The sequence below is a fragment of the Crotalus tigris genome, unplaced genomic scaffold, assembly GCF_016545835.1.
Source record: "Crotalus tigris isolate CLP2741 ecotype Arizona unplaced genomic scaffold, ASM1654583v1 scf7180000017771.5222438, whole genome shotgun sequence".
Lineage (NCBI taxonomy): Eukaryota > Metazoa > Chordata > Lepidosauria > Squamata > Viperidae > Crotalus > Crotalus tigris.
In genome coordinates, this window is record NW_024096622.1 from 882,001 (window position 1) to 906,858 (window position 24,858).

General features: G+C 36.1%; 1 protein-coding gene across 21 annotated transcripts in view; it reads right to left on the reverse strand.

Annotated features, from left to right (window-relative positions):
• RYR3 (ryanodine receptor 3) overlaps window positions 1-23,857 on the reverse strand; it is a 301,080-nt gene extending 277,223 nt beyond the window's left edge. For all 21 annotated transcript variants that reach the window (XR_005556461.1, XM_039341606.1, XM_039341605.1 and 18 more), the window contains exon 1: window positions 23,581-23,857. Coding sequence is in view for 20 of the 21 variants with exons in the window: in XM_039341606.1 (XP_039197540.1) it covers window positions 23,581-23,631 (51 nt within the window). In the remaining variant the exon portion in view is untranslated. The remainder of the gene's footprint in view (window positions 1-23,580) is intronic.
• Between the last annotated feature and the right edge of the window lie 1,001 nt (window positions 23,858-24,858).

The following is a 24,858-nucleotide window of genomic DNA, read 5'->3' on the forward strand; positions in this document are numbered from 1 at the left end:
CTTTATGGGACAACATGTTTATGAGAGATTTTATGTTTTTTTGCCTGCATATCACTTAGTTTATTTTAAATGTGGGCATAATTAAATATGTATTCGACTAGTCAGTGAATATAAATCTTTTATAAACATATGCTCCTACTTGAGAAGAAATTACTACATAATAGCAGCTAAAAAGAATTTTGATTATTAATAGGTGACTGAAATGGAAAAGTTGAAGATATGTATGAGCCTAGAATTATAGGAAAACTTGAACTGGTTAAAACAATAATGCAGGAAACAGGCTAATTTTGCAGAGAGAATTGTTTATTATCTTCCAACACTTTAAGCACTATAAATGCAACTTCCAGAGCAGGAAGTAATTGGATGGGCAATTTCAGAATCAAATCAGCTATAAAACATAAATTGGAGAAATGTTACCAAAATGTCCGGCATGATACTTCCATTCCTATGATTATTTGTATCTGATATGTATGTGTTAATCTTAAAAATTAAACAGAGTTGATGAACAACCAACATATCACCTGGAAATTATGCAGTCAGAATACAAGAACAAAATATAAAAAATTTAAGTACGTGTAACCTCTCTGAAACAAAATAAAATAGGCTGTGAAAACAAAGATGAAAAACAAAGTCCCCAAATTTCAGAGGAAAAGATCAAAATGGTTTTCAGAACAAGCTATCATGGTATCAAAACATATACCTGATGTCAGAGAGAGAGAGAGAAAGAGAGATTAAAGTCTTGGTGAAGAAAAATAACTAAACATTGACATAACTGAAAGCGAGAAAAGTTGAAGAACACTGACAAATAGAATAACACAAGGAAAGGAAAATAAGAGTTTCTTTAAAAAACGAGACAAATCACCAAAATGTTTACAGGTAAGTAGGCCTAATCAAGAATAATACCGAAAGAGATCTCATACGGAGAAGATCAAAAAGAGAAAGATTGTAGAGAAACCCTTTAGAAATGGAGCTATAGAATGACCGAAGCAATTATTGAGAAAGAATATAATCAGGAATAGGCTGAATGAGAAAGTTAAAAATTTAGACAACAGAGTAGCTCTAAAAAGGAATGCACTAGACATGAATACAGGTGGTCTTCGACTTATGATGACAATTAAGCCCCAAAGTTATGTTGCTAAGTAAAACATTTGTTAAATGAATTTTGCCCCATTTTATGACCTTTCTTGCCACAGCTGTTAAGTGAACTACTACAGTTATTAAATTAGTAATATGGTTGTTAAGTGAATCTAACTTCCCCATTGACTTTGCTTGTCAGAAGGTCGCAAAAGCTGATCACATGACCCCAGGACACTGGAACTGTCATAAATATGAACCAGTTGTCAAGCATTTGAATTTTGATCGTGACCATGGAGAAGCTGTAATAGTTGTTAAGTGTGAAAAATGGTCATCGGTCACTTTTTTTAGTGCTGTTATAACTTTAACTGGTCACTAAATGAACTATTGTAAGTTGAGGATTACATGTACAACACACATTACTAGTCAAAGCTGCAGAAGGAAGTACTCACTGCTATGTGCTAGCAAATATGTAACAAGACTGTGTGGCCTAGTAATTGGAAAAGTGTCCCTATGCCAAAAAAAGATGATGCAAGCAAATGTGAAAATTACAAAAATCTATGCATTAATTACAAAAACAAATGGAGTTTTGCTTCAGATTTCTTTATAGTTATAGATAATGAGCGAAGTGCCAAATAAATAGGCAGATATAAAAATAAAGAGAGCAACAGAAAGTCAATAACGTACATATAACAAATAAGAAAGAACAAGAGAATGTAAATAGTAATATTTTTGCTTTCTTGATAATGCAAGGCTTTAATTTATGTAAATCATGCCAGAGTACAGACTGTATTAAGGCTAAAGGCACTGGGTGACAGAACATCTGATTATTTTTCTGCAAAACCTTATAATGAACAAGAAGCTACAGTACGTTTGGAGGAATTTATTAATCAGTTTATTCATTAATCAAGTTTATATAGCTGCCCATCTTACCCAAGGTGACACTGGCAGCATACAAAAATAAAAAGCAAGAATATGAAAACATCAAAAACAAACAAGACCATAATAATAATATCTTAAAAACTGGAAATAGAACCCAGAGATGAAAGAAATAAAAATTACCCTTTCAACAACACGTAGAGCCATCTGAACAGATCTCTGGTTCATGGAACCCAGGGCCTGATTATGTAATCAATTCTTTTCAGAATAGAGTGATTCAGAATAGAAAGACAAAGAAGAGTGCATGTTATACTCAAATCTATTCCATCTGTATGTCAATTATATTGATGTATTAGAAGAATTGGAAGTGATTATATCTGAAATCAAAACAGAAGGACAAAACACTATCCACTTTCAGAAATATTGGAACAGAAATAATAAACACTTAGAATGACTCGTTATAAAAATGAAAATGAAAAATACAAAAATCCAGTTCCAACAGACAATAATCTAGTGTTTCATGGCAAAGATGCCAAAGAGAGACATAGTTTTATTTTCTATGGCTCAAAAGTGTCTTAACGTGGAATGTGCTAGAAAATATATTAATTCTAGGGAGAAGGATGATGACAAGCTTTAAGAAGATCATGCAAGATGAGGCAAGTTCTATGACAACAAGGATCAGAATAGTTAAAACAGTGTTTCTTTCCAATAGTAATGTATGACCATGAAAGCTAGACATTGAGAAGGAATGAGAGAGAAGATAGAACTTTTCAAATTATGGATGTGGAGACAGTTACTAAGAGTACTACAGACTGCAGAAAAAAACCAATGAATCAGCCCTTAAGCAAAAAGAGACTGCTTCCTTGGAGCAATGATCAGCAAGTCAAAACCTCACATATTTTTAGCATGTGATACAGCTCCTGGATAAGTGCTACTATGTTTGACAAAGTTGAGGAAACTTTGCACTGATTATTCAATATGCTGTACACGGCGCTACCATTGAAGACCATCCAGAAGATGCACCTGTGGTCAAGAATGCAGCTACAAAACCACACTTCAGTATGCTTATGTTTTACTTCTGCTATTCCTAGCCTAACTTTAAGATGCTGGTGTCATCTATAAAGCTTTCCATGGCATGAGGCTGGGTTAATTCTGAGATTGTCTCTGCCCAACTGTATCACCTCATCCCACCAACTCCAACAGTAGGGCAATGTTCTGGCTCTCTTCAATTAAAGAATGTAATATTATGGGACATTGGCAGTGTGCCTTTTCAGTCATAGCACCTGTCCTTTTGAATATTATATAACCCAAGATCAGATTGGCCCCAACCCTGGATGACTCCAGGGCCTGGAGGTTAGATGTCCAAATGAAAAGTTTCTGTCATGCTGGGTTCATCCCATTGTTGGATTTTTATTTTACCACTATTTTTGTTATTGTTTTAATGTGTTCAAGCTGCCCAGAGTTGCATTCAGAAGATAGCTAGCTATATAAATCAATTAAACAAAGAAGCAAACATGAAATGAAGTAGATAGTCAGGATTGGGAGGATCATTGGCATGACCTGAGAAGAGCTACTGACTGTCACTAGAACAGATCAAGATGGTAGGATTTATCCATTCAAGTATCCAAAGTTAGACCCTTCTCAAAGGAAGTAACTAATGTGTTTGAAGGTGAAATACAGCCGTGGCTCAGGAGGAATATGGCTTCTATAATGCTAGTTGTTGATTCCCTATAGCAGGGATTTGTTACTTTTGCAGCTGCAACTAAGAACTGAAGAACTGACTAACAAGCCAAGACACAAGGTAATGAAGGTTGACTTTTGTGTAATTGATTCAGACTGTTCCATATGAGTTACCTTGGTAAGGTCCTAGGATTTCATATGTTTCTGTCAGAGATCTTTATTGCCAAGTAACCGCACATTACACTCTGAGAGGATAATTAACCAAACTGGTTTACAGGCCTCTTATCAGTGGCATTTCTATCCATGTATGTAACAATTGTTGAAGTTCTGATTTAAATTAAATTTGTTGAGGAAACTCCTCACTGGTATGAAAATAAGTATGTGTGAGATTATAATACAATACATGTAGTCCTCGACTTATGACCAGTCACTCAGTGACTATTCAAAGTTATGACAGATCCCCCAAAGGGTACTTACAATCTGAGTTCAAAGTGATGAAAACTGGAGTACCCCAGTCAGATGAATACATTTTGGATGCTCAGCAACCAATCCACATTTACAGCAGTCATGTGACTGTGATTTACAATGTTCTTGCCAGCAACCAACTTTTACTTCTGGTTTTCAGCAAAATTTGTCCCATAGCGAACACTGGTTCTCTTTATGACTGCCAACTCACTTAACAACTGCCACAAAAAAGATTGTAAAATCCAGTATGGTCACGTGATGACCTACTTAACCCTCATCACATCAATTGAGGGCTCAGTTATGGTCATAATTCAAGGACTATCTCTAAATTCTAGCTCTGCAAAGTATTCAGAAGTATCAGTTTTTGTAATAAATTATATGGGCATGAAAAGGAAGGTTTAGAAGAACTGTATCTTTCTGACAGTTTTCATCAAAATAAGTTATCTGGCTGAAATTATTACAACCAACATTTTTAAAAATAAAATGTCAACTAAACAAAGGGATGAAAAGAGAATTTTGGTGTGGGTATTAGCATTAAAAGCTGATACAGTAATTTAATTATTGCTTTTGAATCATTTAGCACGCTACCTTTCTTTTGTAAGGTAATATAAGGTAACCTTTACTTGTGTATTTATGCATAAATTCTGCTAGCGTTTCTAAGATAATGTCTGCTTTTAACAGACATAAATAGACAAAATGAGGTCATCAAACTTGGGGAAAAGCTTTCTAATTTTGCTTAATATGTAATTTCCATAAGTCTCGGCACCTTTTTATTTTTCTGAATTGCACTAAGACTCATTCCAGAATGATCTTCTTTACTAAAAACTAATATTATGGAACTACTTCCTTTTGCTCATAAAAAATGTATACAGGCTTAGAGAATTGAGATTATTTATCACCTCTCTGAGATTTTTTCACATTTTACAAAACCTTAAAGTAACACAAATAAAATATCTTGATTCTGTCCAGCTATTGTATGTGGTTTTGACTAGCACCACTGTGGGGTTATGCTGCTGCCAAGGATGTATTCAACATCTGTCAAAGTCCAAATACAAGATAAGGGATGCAGAACAGCTACGGACAGCCTTGGAAGATGAGTAATGACGATATTATCAATATAAGTGAAAGAAGAACAACAAAGATGATTAGGGGACTGGAGGTTAAAACATATAAGGAATTGATGGAATTGGGTATGTCTAGTTTAATGAAAAGAAGGACGAGGGGGGACATGATAGCAGTGTTCCAATATCTCAGGGGCTGCCACAAAGAAGAGGGAGTCAAGCTATTTTCCAAAGTGCCTGAAGGCAGGACAAGAAAGAATGGATGGAAACTAATCAAGGAGAGAAGCAACCTAGAACTAAGGAGAAACTTCCTGACAGTTAGAACAATTAACCAGTGGTATAGGGTTTCCTGCCTGAATAGGGGGTTGGACTAGATGACCTCCCAGGTCCCTTCCAATTATTTTTTGTTGTTGTTGTTTGTTGTTTGTTGTTGTTGTTGTTGTTGTTGTTGTTGTTATTATTATTATTATTATTATTATTATTATTATTATTATTATTATTATTCAGGAAGAAGTAAGAAGGAATGATACAGAATTTACACCAACATATTTTTTCCCAGTTTGGTTAGTGATTATAGTTTTGTAAGGTTACTGGCCCTTGGCAAAACTTGAGAAATCATAAAAATCCAATCATGAAAACTCAAGGAGAGGCTTCTTAAAGGTACAGCACTTTATTTTTGATCAAAATAAATCCTGGGTGGGAACACAATCTGAACACACAGCAGGTACGTTCAGAAGTGCCACACCTTAGAAATTTAGTAGCATTGCTTTATAAACTTTGTTAGCCAATGAAAATCAGACAACAGAGTTATTACAATATAAGGAAGACATCAATCATTCCTATACACGCCCTTATTCCCTCCTTCAGTACATCGCATCCTTGTACATGTTTCCCACCCTTGCAGGAAATTTGTCTCTGAGGCAAATGCTGATTACAAAAGCGAGATAGCAATAGTTAGGCAAGGCTACACAATTTGTCTCTTTTTCTGGTTCCAGTTACAGAACCCTACAGTTTAAAAATGGCATATGTACAAGTAACCATAAGGATTCTATGAGCAATAAACTTGGAGTAATAGACTTTCTTATAATTATAGGACAAATTTCTTTTAGCATTCTTCCTTTATACAAGTTCCTGCTTGTTCCCTTCGGTTCATACTTTGGTGAAATTCTGCATTGCCTCCTTTATGGGCCTACCTCATAAAAAAAACAACAATGAACAGACAATTATATTTCTGGCCTATTGCTGCCCAAAATATAACTCTTCATAGCCATGATCAAAATTTTGACACTTGGCAACTGACTCATATTTATGACCGTTGCAGTGTCTCAGGGTTATGTGATCACCTTTTGCAACCTTCTGACCAGCAAAGTCAATGGGGAAACCAAATTCCCTCAACAATTGTATTACTAACTTAACAACTGCAGTGATTCACTTAGCAACTGTGGCAAGAAAGGTCATAAAATGGGGCAAAATTCATTTAACAACTGTATCACTTAGCAAGAGAAATTTTGGGCTCAGTTGTGGTCATAAGTCAAGGACTACCTGTAGTTCTATGGGTTAATTTTTTATTTTTTAAACACATACAAACATAAACCAACCCCCCTCCCTCCCTCTCTCTCTCTCTCTCTCTCTCTCTCTCTCTCTCACACACACACACACACACACACACACACACACACACACACATATACACACACATTGAGAATATATTCTTGTAAATGAATAATAAAGTTTTTCATTATGTTGTAGCTATACACATTTTCAAGTATTCCTAAACTCATTGACTCAAAACTACAGTATTAGTAATTGTACACTGAGGCAAGCTTCAATTTACTTGCTTCATTTGGGATGGTGATTGATGATAAGAAAGGGAACTGAGCATGTAATTCATGCAAAAGCCAATTTATTCTTCCAGTGTAAGACTGAACATTCAATTAGTTCAATTATTGATCTTCTTAGGGAATCACCATGAAGATTTATTTTGTCTCTCTGTGTGTATATATAACTGGTTTTGTGTGTGTGTGTGTGTGTGTGTGTGTGTGTGTGAGAGAGAGAGAGAGAGAGAGAGAGAGAGAGAGAGAGAGAGAGAGAGAGAGAGAGAGAGATTCTCTCTCTCTTTCTCTCTCTGTCTCTCTATGTGTGTAGTGTGTGTAATTTTACAAAGATGATACTGACATTTCTCTGGTCATCTTTATCTGAATGTGACAGTATATGTATTCTTTGGAATCTTATCATATAAACTACTGAAAACCTATCACAAATTTAATTTTTCCAGTATTAATGTTTAAAATCGTACTTATTTCTTTCTCTTATTTTTCCCACAATAACAACTGTAACGGGGTGAGAGAATATGACTGGCCCAAAGTCACACAGTCAGCTTTCCTGCGTAAGGCAGGAATAGCACTCACAATCTCCTGATTACTAGGCCAGCATCTCAACACTACACTAAACTATTGTGGTTATGACCAGGGTTGATAGCAAGGCTGATGAAAGCAGTATGGCTGGAGTGTTCCACTCTTTGGTCAAGAGTATGGCTTTGCTTCCTGCTAGGACCTCCAAACAAATTTAAATCTATTAACTGGTGGTGAAAACAAACAAGTTTATAAACCACAACTGGATTTTGGCTTCTTTCCCTGTATCATCATTAAAATTAATAATTTGTTTGGATTCATAAATCACAGTTAGTTTGAAAGGAAAGGAAATATGTCCAGTTCTTCCTTTTAGAGAGTAGAATATCACTTAATACTGTTTTACAGCCCTAAGATTTTCTTAAAATTGGATAAAATCAGGGTACTCCAAAACTGTCCTATATAAAATTGGACAAAAAACTAAATCATGTGGGTCTTTTAAAGCTTTTAAGGGGAAATAATATAAGAGGTCCATATAAACTATTTGGAACATTATTCCATCTTAAAAGCCATCAAGGATTTCTTACATAGATAAAGGGTAATTCATTATGGCGTTGTAAATGAACAATGCTATTCTAAACTTTTATACACAAGTAAAATTCAAGTACATCATCGTTGATACTTTCAGCTAAGTTACAGTCGAATTCTTTAAATATATTTCTCATTAGAACAAAAAATACAAAAATACAAATAACCAAGATTAATGAAAGCCATTCTTTTGGGGCCAACTAGAACATCTGATATTTTGGGAGCAGGCCTTAGCAAGAAAAACAAGCCCTAACCATAACCCTCATAATTGACCCCGAACTTGATTGTGTCTATTTATTGGCATTCACAAACAAAGCAGTGAGGTGCAACCATCCTTTATCTTTGTTTTCTAAGAATGCAGATGTGGCTTAGGTGGAACTAAGGGCACCTTGGGAAATAAAAAGTATTCGGGAGACTAGTGCTTTACTTGACAGCATGCCAACTTCCTTTCATTTTGTTTACATTTTAAATGCTATTCTAAACTTCCTTTACAATAGGTTAAAATAGAGAGAGTGGACAAACTTCAAGCATCACAATGATCAAGGTGACTGATTTATTCCAGAAGACATCTATGTGTGATTTGTTATGATTTTCAGAGTTTTGTTTCTGCAAGATCAAATATAAGAAAGAACATATAAGCCAATGCATGATTATTTGTTTGACCCTACATTTTAAAAAAATAGCTGAAGACTGATTTCCAAATGTCATGTTATATAAGGAAATGTCAGTCTGAATTTGTCCTCTAGTTACCTGCAAGTCATATATGATTTGGAAAATCACCATTGTATCTAAACTAGATGTATCTAATCTAGCTTAACTTCCTCATAACAGCAAGTACCTGTTAAAAAATGGGCTCCCATTTGTTGAGACCCACTAGTATGAACACAACATTATATTTACATTTTGCTTAACTGCACACTGATGTCTTTTGGAAGAAATCAGACACAAACATTTATAGCAAACATTTAAATTATCTATCTTCATTATTTATATCCCAAAAGACATGTACTTTAAGGGAGACAGTCTGTTGCTGGAACAAACAAAATGGAAAGCAAATATAAATGAAATAATCTTTATATGAAGGATTGTTCAAGATTCTTTTATTTTTAAGAAAGATACACTTTACATTTCTAATATTTCACTAACCTTTTTATTGTTGCTGATTTTGTATATCCTGGAGAAATGAGATAATAAAGCTCTACAAGCAATAACTATTAAGAATGCTTTTTTAAAGTCTTTGAGTAACTAAATGGTCTTTGTCACAACAGCTGGCAGCTTGTAACAACCTGGTTCTAGATCTCCAACATAATTTAGAATAATATGGTTAATATAATACAGTTAATTTTATACTAAATTCTTACTGACATAGATTTAAAAGGAAATTTATACTATACAGATTTTTAAGCTCATTGATCAGCACCTTAGCTGAGGCAGATGAACAGGAACATGTTACATATAGGCCTCAACTATAATTCTTTATCTTTAAATTGCATTCAGAAGCCTCAAAGCAATAACAAAGACTAGGTAAGGATGCATTTAGGATAGATAACAGTCGATACTGTTACCTAGTAAAAATGAAAATCAGCTACTCTAGACTTAAGAATCTAGAAAATATATATATATTTGTGTCTTGGGTTTTTAATTCTGTGTTATTTTTTCTGTCCTTTTGTCGTAAGAGACTGCTTCTTGCTGATTTGCCTGGACTGTTGAGAGTAAAACAGTATTTAGGTACCATCTTTAGATAAAACTTATCTGTTTCCAGATTGCTATTTCAACCTTGCCAACCCCAGGTCTGAAGTCCTAACAGAAATGGGATGACTCAAAACACCTTTCGAAACTGAACACCACAAACAAACAAACAAAGCAAGCTAACAGAATACAGTGAATGTTATGTTAGATGTGAAACAAGAATTAATGACTCCTGGCATCAGATGCATATGAATTACACACAATGAATGGTATAAAAGATGCCAGATGCTGCTGTAAGACTAATAAGACACTGCAAAAATAAGAAGGCAAATAATTAGAAGCATTCAATAAGGATTACTAAATAATGTTGAACAATTTGTTTTCGGCTCTCCCCAAATCCCTATTATGGATGCCATTAATTGAAAAGAAACCTCCCAACATTCATTACTGAAGGAATATAGCAATAGATCTCCTCTGAACAAAGACTGTGTCCATCTGATGGAGGAATAATAGAAAAAATGTAACAACTTATTTTGTATTGCCCTCTCTACACAGGCTTTTCCCTCCCCTCCAAATTATTATTTTCATTCTTCACTAAATATCCTGGTCATTCTGATTCCTTTTACCTTAAGTTGTTGCTATCAAATCAATCTGATTTTATCTTCTTGACCATAATCAGGTACCGTTTTACAGTTTGTACAGTGTGCCGTAGTATTTACTCTAATACTTTTTAGATATTCTAGAAAAAGTATATTTTTTCTTTTTAATCCAAATTAATTGTGACTTTTGTGTTTTATCTGCTCTTCTATAATTGAATAAAGATTGATTGATTGGTTAAGCAGAAAACATCCAACAGTCTTATAGGAATATCCTTTTAGACTTAAGAGATCTATCTTCATTATTCGAAAAATTGTATCAAACCCAATTTTTAGCATAGCTCTGTCACCTTTCCCAGCTATTACTAAGGTGGTTCTTGGGACACTAGAAGTTCCAAGGTGATTTTTATACTGAAAAAGAGCCAAATCTTACATTTGAATAACATTTGAATAAGAATTTTTATTACAATAGTAAAAATTATACAAACTAAGCATAGAGATAGAGCATAGAAAGAAAGAATAAAATCTGCAGGAAAAATGGAAAGAAAAGGGAAAAATCAACCTAGGTAATCTTACTCTAGTTTCTTTGGATATTACAAGTAGTCACATATCCAATCATGAGGTATTATTCCTATGTGGGGCACCCCCATGTACCTTGAAGCACTTTTTTGAAATCCAATTCAAAGCATTGTACAACTCTGATTAATAATTTGGGACGGAGAGCTGCAGAATTAACAAGCTCCTTGTAGGCAGAATAAACATTTTTCAGACTAAACCTTTAAGATTCAACCATTGCTATCACCTCTTGTGGCTGAAAAAAGAAAGAAAACAAACTTGTCTGAAACCCTTGGGATTTATTGTTATAATAAGGTTGAAGGATCCACCAATCTGATCCCTTATAAAGTAGATTCCTAGATTCCCAAACAGTAAAGTTGGCTGGTAAATTTATTTTCCAAATAAGGAAACAGGTATCAAGTCTTATTAAAAATTTTAATGCCCTGTGCTGAAATTAGACTGTTATGATGTATGAAGAATGCATTCACTTATTTCCTCTTTTTTTCTTTTGTTTAAATTTCATTGCACTGCAGATAATAAATTTTGAAATTGTTGCTCCTTTTTAGATAGTTGAAGTTATTTGGCTGTGGGCATCTTTTACAATTAATGCTATGTATTCAAGGTAAGTTACTGCTCTTATTGTCTAGCTAGTTGGAGCTATTTCTCAGCATAATACACATTCTAATACTCTACCATTCAAAAGTGCTCAGCCAATTGGGGAAAGTGGGGAACCTAAGTGCTGAGATTCTTAAATAACTCATTCTGGTTAATTTAAGCATTGCTCAATTGAGCCATATCCAGGAAGATCTATATTGTTTACTGACCCCAAAGGAATAATACATCATGATTGGACAAGTGGCTACTTATAATATCCCAAGAAATTAGATTAAGATTACTCTAAATATCAATATAGAGAGTGTGTTGCATAGTCCTTGTAATAGTACTCAAAAGCTGAAACTGAATGACATGAATAACAAGGAGGAAACTGAAAAAAACCCATTGCTACTTAAGGGTAGGATATCTACAACAAAGAAGGCTGTCAACAGCAAGTGGAAGCTATAGCAGAGGTAAATGTCTCTATGTGATCACCAGGAGCTCGATTCAAATAACTTGTTACCTTAAGTACTGAAAACCTGTTCTTATGCAAATTCACTGGATGTTTCTTTTGCATAAGAAAACTAATACTAACTTGACAAATTTAACATCTTAAATTTGCCAAGGTTGAAAAACACTGATATAGAGCATGACAGCATAGCAAACAAAGTGCCTACCAATAACAATAGGCACGACACCTTAAAATATAAGGGCATATCATCTGACAGTTCTTTGCAGGTCATTATTTTAATACCTATGAGATTGATACCTATGAGACATTCAACTCATAAATTGTTTCCAAACTGATCATGTTGTCTTGCAAGACACATCTGATACTATAGCCTCCCAACTCTCCACAAAATAAAAAGAAATCCTTGCAGAAGAGATTATATGTCACTTAGAGTTGAACTGTGAAGTCCTCGGTCTTCTCTGAGCTTGATGATTTGCTTACATTTCATTAACCAACTAGGTAAAACTGTTGCAAAAGTAGTACATTGTTTCAATTTCAGTTGATTGTTCACCATCAGTTACAGACCTATCACCTACTAGGGTGACCTACATTACGTAGTCAGGTAATGAAAAGTCTGCAAGCAAACAACCAAGCTCAGAGACTACCAGAGACTATCTTGTATTTGAAAAGATAGCAATTGTCAAGATTTTTCGCTACCCCACCCCCAACTCAATTTTAAAATGGAGGTGATACAAGACTCTTAAGCATTCTTGGGTCATATTGTAATTGAGAAAGAGATTACAGAAAGAGAACCAAGGCCATTTGCAGATTTAAGAAGCAACTAGCAAACAGTATCTGTTCATTAATAAAAGGTATGGACTTCTGACCAATAGCTGCAAAATAGGGATATTCCAAATGTGAGGTTTACAATGAAGTTCAGTTAAACAAAGCTTGCAGGGATAGAATGCAATTTTAGAGATATACATCATAAATGGCAAATTAGCTTTTTAGTTATTCAGTGAACCTGAATCAAAGTTAAGATTTGAGTTAAGGAAAGTTAAGGAAAACAATTCTTATTTTCATATAGAGCAGTTTAAGATGTATGGATTTCAACTGGTTTCCATCTTGCTTCCTCCTAGATGAGGAATTCTGGGAAGTGGTCCACACATCTTAAACCTGTCAAGGTTGAAAAACACTGATATAGAGCATGACTACATAGCAAACAAAGTGCCTGACAATAACAATTGGCATGACACCCTAAAATATAAGAGCATATCATCTGATGGTTCTTTGCAGATCATTATTTTGCCAACAAGCTTAAAGCAGAAAGGCACAAAACATCCAGACTCTGCATCCTTCAACTTTGTGCAGTAGGTCATATGATGATAGGAGACAGAATTTCTGAAGAATAATAGTGAAAATGTTACCAAAAGCTCATGATTACGCACTCTCTAATTTATAACAGCCTTAATGTTTCTTTTCCATAAAAATATCAAAATTCAGCCCAGCATGTGAAAGGCATTGGTTAAATGTATGCCCAAACTTTTCAATTTTGCAACCCAGGTTATGATGGGTTCTAATGAAAGATAGAAGAAGCTTTGTCTCAGTACCAGTTTTGCGTGTTTCTGTTGAAAGAAAATGAGGACATGAAGAGCAAAATAGGAAACTGTGAGGATAAACACACAGCCTGTGAAGGAAAGCTGTGTGATCTATGAGAAAGAAAAGTCTGTGACCATCCATGTCATGATCCTACACTATTTTCAGACATCAAGATGTCCGCATCATCCTCAAGGGAGAATCAGGGCTTGAGGGCTTTCTCAGGAGAATTTTAAGCTACATATCTTGGAAACTGAAAATTGGAAACATAACATAGGAAGATACTTAAAATTAAACACAATCAGTCCAATAGCTGCCACACAACAGACTTTTCTGAGATGTTATGTTGTAATTACTTTGTCAGTTCATGGTTATAAAACAAGCTGTCTCAGTCCATATTTCCTAGGGCAAGATAAATGCCAAAACAGTCCTGATCCTGATGGATTTCTTAATGTTTCAGCACCGGCCTTGCAGCTAAACAGTTGCTCATCAAACACATGGCAATTAATTTGAGATAGCCTAAAAACTCTGGCTGGCTAGCTGTTTGCCCTTTGCTGTTATTGTAACAGAGTGGCTGTGTTCAGAGGCAATACTAATCTGTAGTTTAGCAGATTTTGTAAAAATGAATTCAGCCAACTCCTCTGTTCATGCTTTTCTCCTCCCCTATTTCCTATGGTTTGGTTACCCAGAGAAGAAACTGTCACATATATTTTAAATAAAGTACTATTTAGTATGTCATCTATACCCACCATTTCAGTGATCAGTGCAACTAGCCATATCTGACTGTGGGACTAAGACTGCAGACTTATGTGTATGTTTACTGATAGATATTCAACGGATACAAAAAATGTCTCAGCAATTTTGCTGCAGCTAAAATCACTAAAGAAAGAAAATTAAAGATCTTTTTCACACCATTGCACCTATTTACCATTATTATTCCACCTCCATTCCCTAAAGTCCCATGACTGTGAAGTTCTGCCAGTGTCAAAGCTAGAATGTCAGATTTGTTTCTATACTGATGTACTCTGAGACATCTGATTTGGGGGGAGGTTTTAGCAACACTACTCTCAGCGCAAGTGAACTTTCTCCAAGTCTCTGACCTCTAAAAATCAAAAAAAGAGGACATGAAAATATTTCTTAAATATATATTGTATGTATTTCCTCTTAGAAGTTATTAGATCAGATTTCATCACAAAATGCTTTTGGGGTTTTGCTGAGCAGTACCTGTGATATTCATTAGTTAAATGGCACAATACAGCCTTTCAGTCAAGAATCTTCTACCTTTGTGTTTATTCACTTCTGATATCAAAGATCTTTTTTAAAAAAATCTGGCTGGTTCTTCAAGCCTTGCCTTCTGAATTTTACTGATACTTATTGTTCTTTGGGTCTGACTCTTAGCTGCATAAATATTTTATTGGAATTAGCTACTCAGATTCTCTGGCAGCTAAAATTCTATTTTTCTATTTTTTAAAAGATGCTATAAGTTTGCTTCTGGAACTTTTCTTTCTCATGATTCTAAGGTTTTCTGCAACCCAAACCCCTGCCTTCTTAGTTTTCTCCTTTCTTACTCTGCAAACTTTGTGATCTGACATTTCTTGGTGGCATGGCTTTACTACCCTACTAATTGGATTATGCTTTTATCAAGCCTCATTTTTCTTCTTCTACATGGTACATAACAACTCTGACTTGAAAGGATATATAGTATAATGTCATATTCTTTTCACTGCTACTAACTTTTATTGGCTCTATTGTTATTCTGATCCAATATTACCCGAATACGTGATGAATCTGTTGAACTTCATGAAAATGAACTACTTACTTTTCCTTTCTTTCAATTTTAAGAAATTACACATACATTAAACTCTAAATTAGTGCTTCTCAAACTTGACAGGAACAACAAGGCTGGCTGGAAAACTCCACACATCTTCAAGTTGCCACAGTTGAGAAACACTGCTCTAAATGCTTTATTAATACAATAGTCAAATGGCCATTTTCAAATGATGTATAATATCTTCAAGTTGAACATAGCATTCCAAACATTAAATTCACACACCTAGTCAAACGCTTACCAGCTATAACAGTGTTAACCATTTTTATTGAAATGTTCTTCCCAATATTTTTAAAAATATTTCATGTTTTCTTCTACCTCATCTTTTCCATTTAAGCTGTTCAAGATTTTGAACTTTTATTCACAGAAAACATGTTTATTGTGCTTCTCTGCTACAAGAGAGAAATAAGCATGAATCAGGAAGATAATCACTGCTTACACTGAAAGAGTAAAGTACTGGGGATAGGGTCATAAATCAAAAGGGGTTCACAATCTGACCCTCCCAGTGTCACACGCAATGCCGCCAATGTGTTGGGCTTCACTCCCAGAGCTCTTGCAAAATTTATCAACCAGAAGGGGGAAAGTATGATATATATAGGAAGTAATCACATTAACTGTATATATTTTATTCTATTTTACTTTTAAAATACATTTGGTTTTCTTTTTTTTTTTTTTTTGTCCTGGATGTGCCTGTCAGGGCTGTCAATGGATGGAAGATTTTTACTTAAATCTGTGCCATCTTTCAATGGGCAGAAGGAACACAGAGAATAGAAACAATCCAATGTTGTTAATGGATGTTATAGAGTTAATGATAAGAGTCAATCTGTCTCCTCTTCTGAAATGTTTATACTGTAAAACAGCATGAAACATTTAAATCTGATAGGGTAGAAATTTGGTTCTATCACTGTTACTCATTCATAAACTGTCAAAGATCTGATAGCGTTATCATTTTTGGAACACAAATGCAGATATAATTTATAGCCATTTTCATTCTTGTCTCATTGGGAGCTTGATAGTACCTATATCTTTGTTATGGCTCACTTGCTTGTTGAAGTGTTGCCCCAAGATGCCACTTGAAGGCCAAGTGTGGGTTTTATCCTGAAAATATTTGCGTAGCAACCATGATTTGCTTTGACTTTAAGTGCTATGTGAATTCATGATTTGCAAATCAGAAATGATGTCTTGTTTTCTAAAACTGTTGTGAAGATTCTGAAGGTACATTCTTTTTCCAGCTGTGGCCAATAAGATGCCCCAGGAAAACTCACAAATAGAACAAAATGACAATATCCGTCATATCTGATTTATCCCCAGCAAAATCAAAATTCTTTCTCTCTCTCTTTCTCTTTCCCAGTCTCTCTCTTTGGATGTTGAGCTTCCAGCAATTATGACAAATTCACTTCCATGTAATCATTCAGAAAGTATTAACATCACTAGTTCATTGGCAAATGATGGCAATTTAATTTCATGACCATCTTTTTAAATGTTTGTCTGAAAACAGTTCCCCAACCCATAATTCTAAGTTGCATTCTGGGGCATGCATATTTATTTGTCCACAGTAGACACAACAATATTCAAATATCTGTATAGATCATGAATATGACTTTAAAGTTTAGGATTGCAGGCAGGGAATGAGCAGAAAAGTTCTGTTTTTCTTTTCCCAAAGCTTTGCCTATTAACAAAAAGGAAGTTTAAAAAGAGAAGACAAAAAGCTTCACTTTTTGCATTTTTGCTTGTTGTTCAAAGAATAGAAGGTAAGCAAGGAAAAATGAAAACCCTGCATGTGTATATCTTTTCCCCACTATTCTAATTGTCTATATGGGATATGTATAATTCATTTTCAGCATGATGCAATATCTTAATTACAATATAGAATTAAGTTTAAGTTTATTCCTTATTTCCTCAGCCTTTCTTGCAGTTTCTAGTTTCCCAATAATTTCCCAAAGTCTCAGTATAGAAAAAAATACAAGACTGATTGCCAGCTTGACCTTAAATGTGCTAATGATAATCCAGAAAGTCAGCCAAGCATATAAGTTACATTAACAATGCACGGAGTATGTTCAGATTGTTTCATCTGAAACAATGGAAGCATCAGAGACCCTACATCAAAATCTATTTTGCTGCCATCAAACATCTATTTAAGAAGGGACATGTAAGCAATAGTTGAACATTTACATAGTCTAATTCAAGTCAGTTCATGACATAGCTCCAAAAGTTGTTCTGAAGACATCTGTATTATAGCAGCTAGACAGCAAGATTCTTATTTTATACATACTTAATTAGAGATAAATTCCACCGGACACTCTGGGTTTATCCAATATTCTAAGCCATGGTTTTCTTCATGATTTGTGACTAAGCAGGGTTCACACATTGTGCTAAACCATAAGCATAATCAGTAAATCACAATGCTGGGTACACATAACACATAAAACCAAAGTCATAACATGCCTTAAAATATTGCATAAACCAAGCCTATAAGACTTACTCAGAACTAGACATGCGTTAACTTATGTAATGTATACCAAAATGTCTCTATAATTTGTTTTTTCCAAAGTCCATTATGTGGCCTTTGCAAGCCATTATCTGAGAATCATGTTTTCTTTGCAGTAATATTATTTTACTCCCCAATTTTTTAAAGTAAGAATGAAGAGACTATAATCTCAGTCATGACTTCATGTGTATATATATATGAAATAAAGTTTCCAGGACACAGCATTATAAAGGTGTTGAAATATGCTGAGTTTTAGTTCACACATAATTGTACTTTGCATCTGCCATTGGCATCCTTACATTCTGTCCCCCCCCCCAATGTTTACAATTCTCAAAAACTGCAGAAACAGAAGCCTAAAAAGTTATTAGGAATTCAGCCAGAACAAAATAGTCAAAGCCTAATTGTTTGTGTTTTTCCCCTCAATTAAACTAAAAAGAATTATTTGCTTCTTCCAATGGTTAAACTGCTCTTATACACAGAAACATTCACAGTGAACCAAAGTAACATCAAAATAACATATATGCAGTGACACAAGAACACAACATATTTGTGCCCAATTTCTGATGCAAGTATGTAAGTTGTGAGTTTTATGTTCTGATGTAGATTTCCTTACTTGTCTTCCTTGCCCCTTGATGGGCTCTATGGATAAATATCTATGAAATAACTACCCAGCCATCTAAACCTATAAATTATCCAATAAGAGATTCAATGGAAGAAATGATCCAATTCTGAAGCATATGTACCACCAAAAAAGATTTACCAATTTGATTCCCACATGGGCAACACTGATCACCATTGAGGCCTGATGGTGCAGTGCTTAAAATGCAGTAGATATTATTATTATTATTAATAATAATAATAATAATAATAATAATAATAATAATAATAATAATAGAAAAATAATGACAATGAATCATGCCCTTCATCCACGCAGTGACATTGACAGACTTTATCTACCAAGGCAAATAGGTGGGCGTGGAATGCTACAAGTACATCAGATGGTTGAAGAAGAAAAAATGGCTTTGGAAGAATATCTGAAGAACAATGATGAAGATGCACTGAAATTAGTATATCAGGAAGGCTTACTAACTACTGGAGAGACCAAACTGGCCTACAAGAAAGACCAAATGAAGAACAGAATAGAGGCATGGGAAGACAAAGCACTACATGGCCAATACATTAAAAAAATAGCTGGGAAAGCAGATAATAACAAGACCTGGCAATGGCTAAGAGCAGGAAAATTGAAGAAAGAGACCGAGGGACTAATTCTGGCTGCACAAGACCAAACCTTAAGGACAAACGCATATAAAGTCAAAATTGAGAAGACAGCAATAGACTGTAAGTGCCGCCTATGCAAAGAAGCTGAAGAAACGGTGGACCACCTAGTAAGCTGTTGCAAGAAGATTGCACAGACTGACTACAAGCAGCGGCATGACAAAGTAGCAACAATGGTGCATTGGAAGATCTGCAAAAAATATCATTTGCCTGTAAGCAAAAACTGGTGGGGTCATAAAATAGAGAAAGTCATAGAAAATGATAAAATTTAACTGCTATGGGACTTCAGAATTCAAACAGACAAGCACCTGCAACATAACACCCCAGACTTAACAATTGTTGATAAGAAAGACAAAAAAGTCTGGATAGTGGACGTGGCAGTGCCTGGAGAGAGCAGAATAGAAGAGAAAGAACTGGAGAAGATAACAAAATACAAAGACCTACAAATAGAAATAGAAAGACTGTGGCAAAAGCAAGCAAGGGTAGTACCAATAGTCATAGGCTCCTTGGGCGCAATCCCAAAACAACTGGAGCACCACTTGAACACCATTGGCATTGACAAATTTGCTATTAGTCAATTGCAAAAGGCGGCCTTATTAGGAACTGCTTCCATCCTGCGACGATACCTGTAATACCATCAAACATCCACATCTGCCTATCCCAGGTCCTGGGTAAGGACTCGATATGTAGACAAAATGCCAAATCCAGTCTGAACATCTGGCTGACTGTGCAATGAATGATAATAATAATAAAGTTGGACGGGACCTTGGAGGTCATCTAGTCCAACCCCCTGCTCAGGCAGGAAACCCTACACCATTTCGGACAGATGGCTTTCCAGTCTCTTCTTAAAAACTTCCAGTGTTGGACATTCACTGCTTCTGGAGGCAGGTTGTTCCATTGGTTAATTGTTCTAAATGTCAGGAAGTTTCTCCTTAATTCTAAGTTGCTTCTCTCCTTGATTAGTTTCCATCAGTTGCTTCTTGTCCTGCCCTCAGGCGCTTTGGAGAATAGCTTGACTCCCTCTTCTTTGTGGCAGCCCCTGAGATATTGGAACACTGCTATCATGTCCCCCCTTGTCCTTCTCTTCATTAAACTAGACATACCCAATTCCAGCAACCGTTCCTCATATGTTTTAGCCTCCAGTCCCCTAATCATCTTTGTTGCTCTTCTCTGTACTCTTTCTAGAGTCTCAGCATCTTTTTTACATTGTACATTTACAAGTATTGCAGGCTAACTCTGCCCACAGCCTGGAATTTGATCCTGACAGGCTCAAGATTGACTCAGCCTTCCATCCTTATGAAGTCCTTAAAATGAGCACCCAAATTGTTAGGGGCAATATGCTGACATCGTCAACTGCCCAGAGAGTGCTGTAGTATAAAGCACTATGGGGCAGTATATAAATCTAAGTGCTATTGCTATTGCCATTGTTACCAGCACTGGCACACAACAATCCTATTCTACCATGTCTGTGGTGCCTGTATTTATGCCTAATTTTTAGATACTAACTTTTCTAATCTTCCATCAGCCTGTTTACTGTGCTATCCTTATATGAGGCAATAAATATGCTAACCAATTTCCTTTTTGCTTTTCAAAAATGTGACTTTGTGGGTGTCTGTTCACAAAATCTGTAATATCAATTCAAATGGTTAATTGTTCACTATTCCCCAGTTCATAGGATTTATTTCCCACTTTGTTGAACTGTAGTATATAAATTGCTGTGTGCTTGATATGCTCTTTTTTCACACTGAATATGATTTTTTTAAAAAAAAAAACATATCAGGCACACAGCAAATTATGTGCAACAGTTCAACAAAGTGGGAAATAAGTCCTTTTAAAAATATTTAAAATAAAGTGATGAAATCAAATGGTCAAAAGTAGTAAAATTCCCTTCCAATGTAGATGCAGACATGTTCCAATAGGTTTAGTTGGTGCTGTATTATTCCTTAGGAGCTCCATTTAAAATCCTTAACTGCAGAAACTGTTTTTGACAATAAAATAGTTTCTGAACACACAACCAATATAAAGCTAAACAGAAATGTTTAGTACTATTGAATTGATTCTTAACATTTAACTACTTCTAAGGCAGAAGACAACTGCTTCCAAATGAGATCTGAAAAATTAGGTGTCTAAGTAATGAAATCATATGGGTTATTTTTACTCAATTTGGATAATAAATCAGAATAAAGACTGCAAACAAAAAGCTGATGCTGTCAACGAGTGAAAAAAAATTGTGGAAATCCTGTTGTCTATATTTAACAATTATCTGTTGAAAAGAGCACTTCTCAAGGTTATTACTATGAATCCTGTCTCTAATCAGACTTGTCACGTCCACAGTTACATTGCCAGTCTAAGAAGAATAGGAGTATGTTGCATGTTGCACATAAGAAGCTATTCCTTAACATTTAATCCAAAATCAACCCCTATAAATTAGAACATCAAAATTTAAGGATTTCTATTAGCTATTCCAATAAAGAAGCTAGAAACACAGATGCAAACGTGTTTTAATGTTATGGACATGCCTTAATACATGGTTGCTGTGCCCAGGGAATAATTAATATTGATATGATTGCAGCAATCAAAGTAATTTGCCAGAGGTTAATCAATCATACCAGCCCCTTTGGTATGGTATAAAGAATCTTTTTTCAAAAAAAGTCTTGCGAATCACTGAATAAGTTTTCTGATATGGGGGGGGAGGGAAAGGATGCTTCAATTTACATTTTATGATGGAAATTAAGATTTGAAGGAGCAGGGACAGGGGAAGAGAATACTGTTAATGGAGAAACAGCAGCCCAGTCTCTGCACTATATACTAGTGCCAAGAAGAAGCTTCCTAAAAGCAAGTATATCTTTACATCATATGGTGAACAGGAAAAAAATATTCCAAATTTACTGAAAGATGGAAAGAGTTTCTACATGCTGGGTAAAGAATACAGATAACCATTTCCTCAGAAGTCACTTCAGGAAGCAGAAGATATACATCATTTGTCTGGAAGAGGGGAAAGCTTTTGGCTTTATTATTCAGTGGGGATATTAAATGAAGCATCTTAGCTGTTTGGAAGAATTTTACATCAAAGGTATACTTTGGAAAGTGCAAAGCTAGAGGGATAGCAATATATATAAAATACAATATAAAATACAATAAACCAGCTGATGCCCAGAATATATATTTAGCTTCTTCCCTGTATAAACAGGTGGCTGTTCCATCTCATAAAGCAACTGAAAATGTTATAGAACAAAAGTGTTCTTCACCGAAATTAGCTCTTCCATCAGGAGATTTCAGGAAGCAAGCCAGCCTGATATTTTATCACAGCTGGCATCTTTTTCTTTCTTTCTTTCTTTCTTTCTTTCTTTCTTTCTTTCTTTCTTTCTTTCTTTCTTTTCTTTCTTTCTTTCTTTTTCTTTTTTCTTTTTTTTTTGAAGAGCCCTGGGACCTTTGTCACATCTTTCTTATTCCTTCCTTTAATAATCAGCCAACAATGATGTGATGCTGATTTTGGTTATTGAAAAGTTCTATTCTGGAAATCTCCCTTTAAAAAGTTGGGCTACCAGTTCAACAGGGCTACTTGACCCCGATTGGAGTTGTTCTTTCTGAAGGTGAAAAATGGAGAAGTACCAAGACTCTTCTCCCCCCCCCCCCAATCAATACCAAAATATGTTAACACAGAGGATTTCACCTGGAGAGCAGGACGGGAGTCTTTTCCACTACAGCCCAGAAAAGTTAACGTGTGGATCAGATCTTCGTTCCCGCTTGTTTTCAGAGCTTATAGTAGGACACTAAAGCTTTTTTTTTGGGGGGGGGGGAGCATTTCGAGAAGCACATTCGGTTATTTCAGTGCCCAGCATTCCTCCTCTCAAAATAAGTGCTGTATTCCTGATTTACTTTCAGAAGCCCAAGTGTTCATGCAAGCTCATCCTTTCTACTTGCCCTAAAATGGGTGGGAAGTTGCAGAAGGTTTGCCCGTGTTTCTTTTGCAAATCAGCTTCCCCTTTGCCCCTGCCAACCTTCTCGGATTTCGCAGAGAAGAAAAAAGCAGAGCCTGGAGAGAAGTTTCAGAGGGCAGGTTATCTGGCGTGCCACATTTCCAAAGCCCAAGTACAAAGTTGACAAGGATGCTTGGGAAAGAGCCTTGGAATGGCCAAGCGAACTCTCGCTTGGGGGGGGGGGAGGTAGCCAACTCCATCCGAGGATCTCAGGCGAGACAGACCGGCACGGGAGAATGCCCGGGGGCTGATCTGATTCCGAAAGGCTTGTAATAAGATTTTCCACTTCCCCAAAGACTCACTCTAAGCAAAAGCTTAAGGGACTGGGGAAGAAACCTTGTTTAGTAATGCAACCCGCTCGGAAGACCTGGAGGGAAACGAACCGGGTTGCTGGTCTAGAAACCCCGACATCGATGCACACACGGATACTTACAGTTCGTAGGAACTGTATCTCGTCTTCCCCTCCTTCGCCCCCTTCAGCCATGGCTCTGGAAGTGGGGGGGGCGGGGGGCGCTCTGCTCAGCCTCGGATCGCCTCTTCAGCGGCAGCTCGCAGACTCACCTCAGCTCCTTTTCCCGATTGGCATTAGCATCTAGCTAATCCTTAGCCATATAGGGAGCCCCGCCAACTCCACTGCACTGCAGACTGTCAGTCAACCCCCTCAGCGCCAGAACCAACGGAGATGCTTCCCCAATTTCACAGCAAGCCAACCCCCGCTTCCGCCTTGCCCCCTTCTCTAGGGAAGAAACCGATCGGGAAGGCATTACAGGAAGCCCTCCCTGCATTTCCAAGGGTCGCCCTCCCCTTTGAAAGGTCTACTCAATAGCGCAATCAAGGGGGGGGGGGGGGAAACGGCAGTGAAAAGCCGAGCTCTCTCCCTCTCGCTTTGCTTAGTGGCTTCAAATGTCTGCCCTCCTCCCGGTGTTAGAAAAGAGAAAAGGAAAGGGAAAAAAAAAAAGTATCGCAATCAGCAACTCTTCCCTTATTGATGAATATTTCAGTGGACTGAAACGCGGACTGTCATCAGCCTGGGAGAGTGATTATTTTAGCAGCAGGTTTCAGGCATGTGCAACATTATCTATTTATCTAAAACCGAAGCAACAGCAATTCTGTCTGATGATACAATTTCACCGTCTAAAAGGAACTGTGTGTAATTGTTAAATAAGCTACAGTTTCCACAAAGCAATTTGCTATGAAGCCTGATCTATTTGGGATCTATGCTACTCTATAATTAACAACATGGGTACTTGAGTCCCCATCCTATGGATGTGTAGGATGATGCAAGTTCTGCTGAAGTCAGTGGAATTTATGTCTCAGTGCAACTGATTAATTTGGAGTGTGATTATTTTTTCCCCTGCACCTCCAGTCTTCAGCTTCTGAAGTTTTCTAGCAGGAGTAAACCAAAGATATTCTTAAAACCTACAAGATAGCCATTCCCCAAAGTTATCAAAACAGAAATCCAAAATGTTACCTTGAAAAGGGAAATGAACAATACTTAAAAACAGGTTATAGTTTATCCTTTTCAGCATCAATGAACACCTTGCCACATACTCATCCTTGAGGAGTTTCACAGGTTAGTTTAAGCATTCCCAAAAGCTTGTATGTGCTTAAATTCTCTTGCATATCCTCCTTGCCCCATCAGAAGGCTTGTGTCCACCTGCTTGTCCATTCAGCGGTGTACCACAATCAGGCCAGAGCCAGACCACATCAA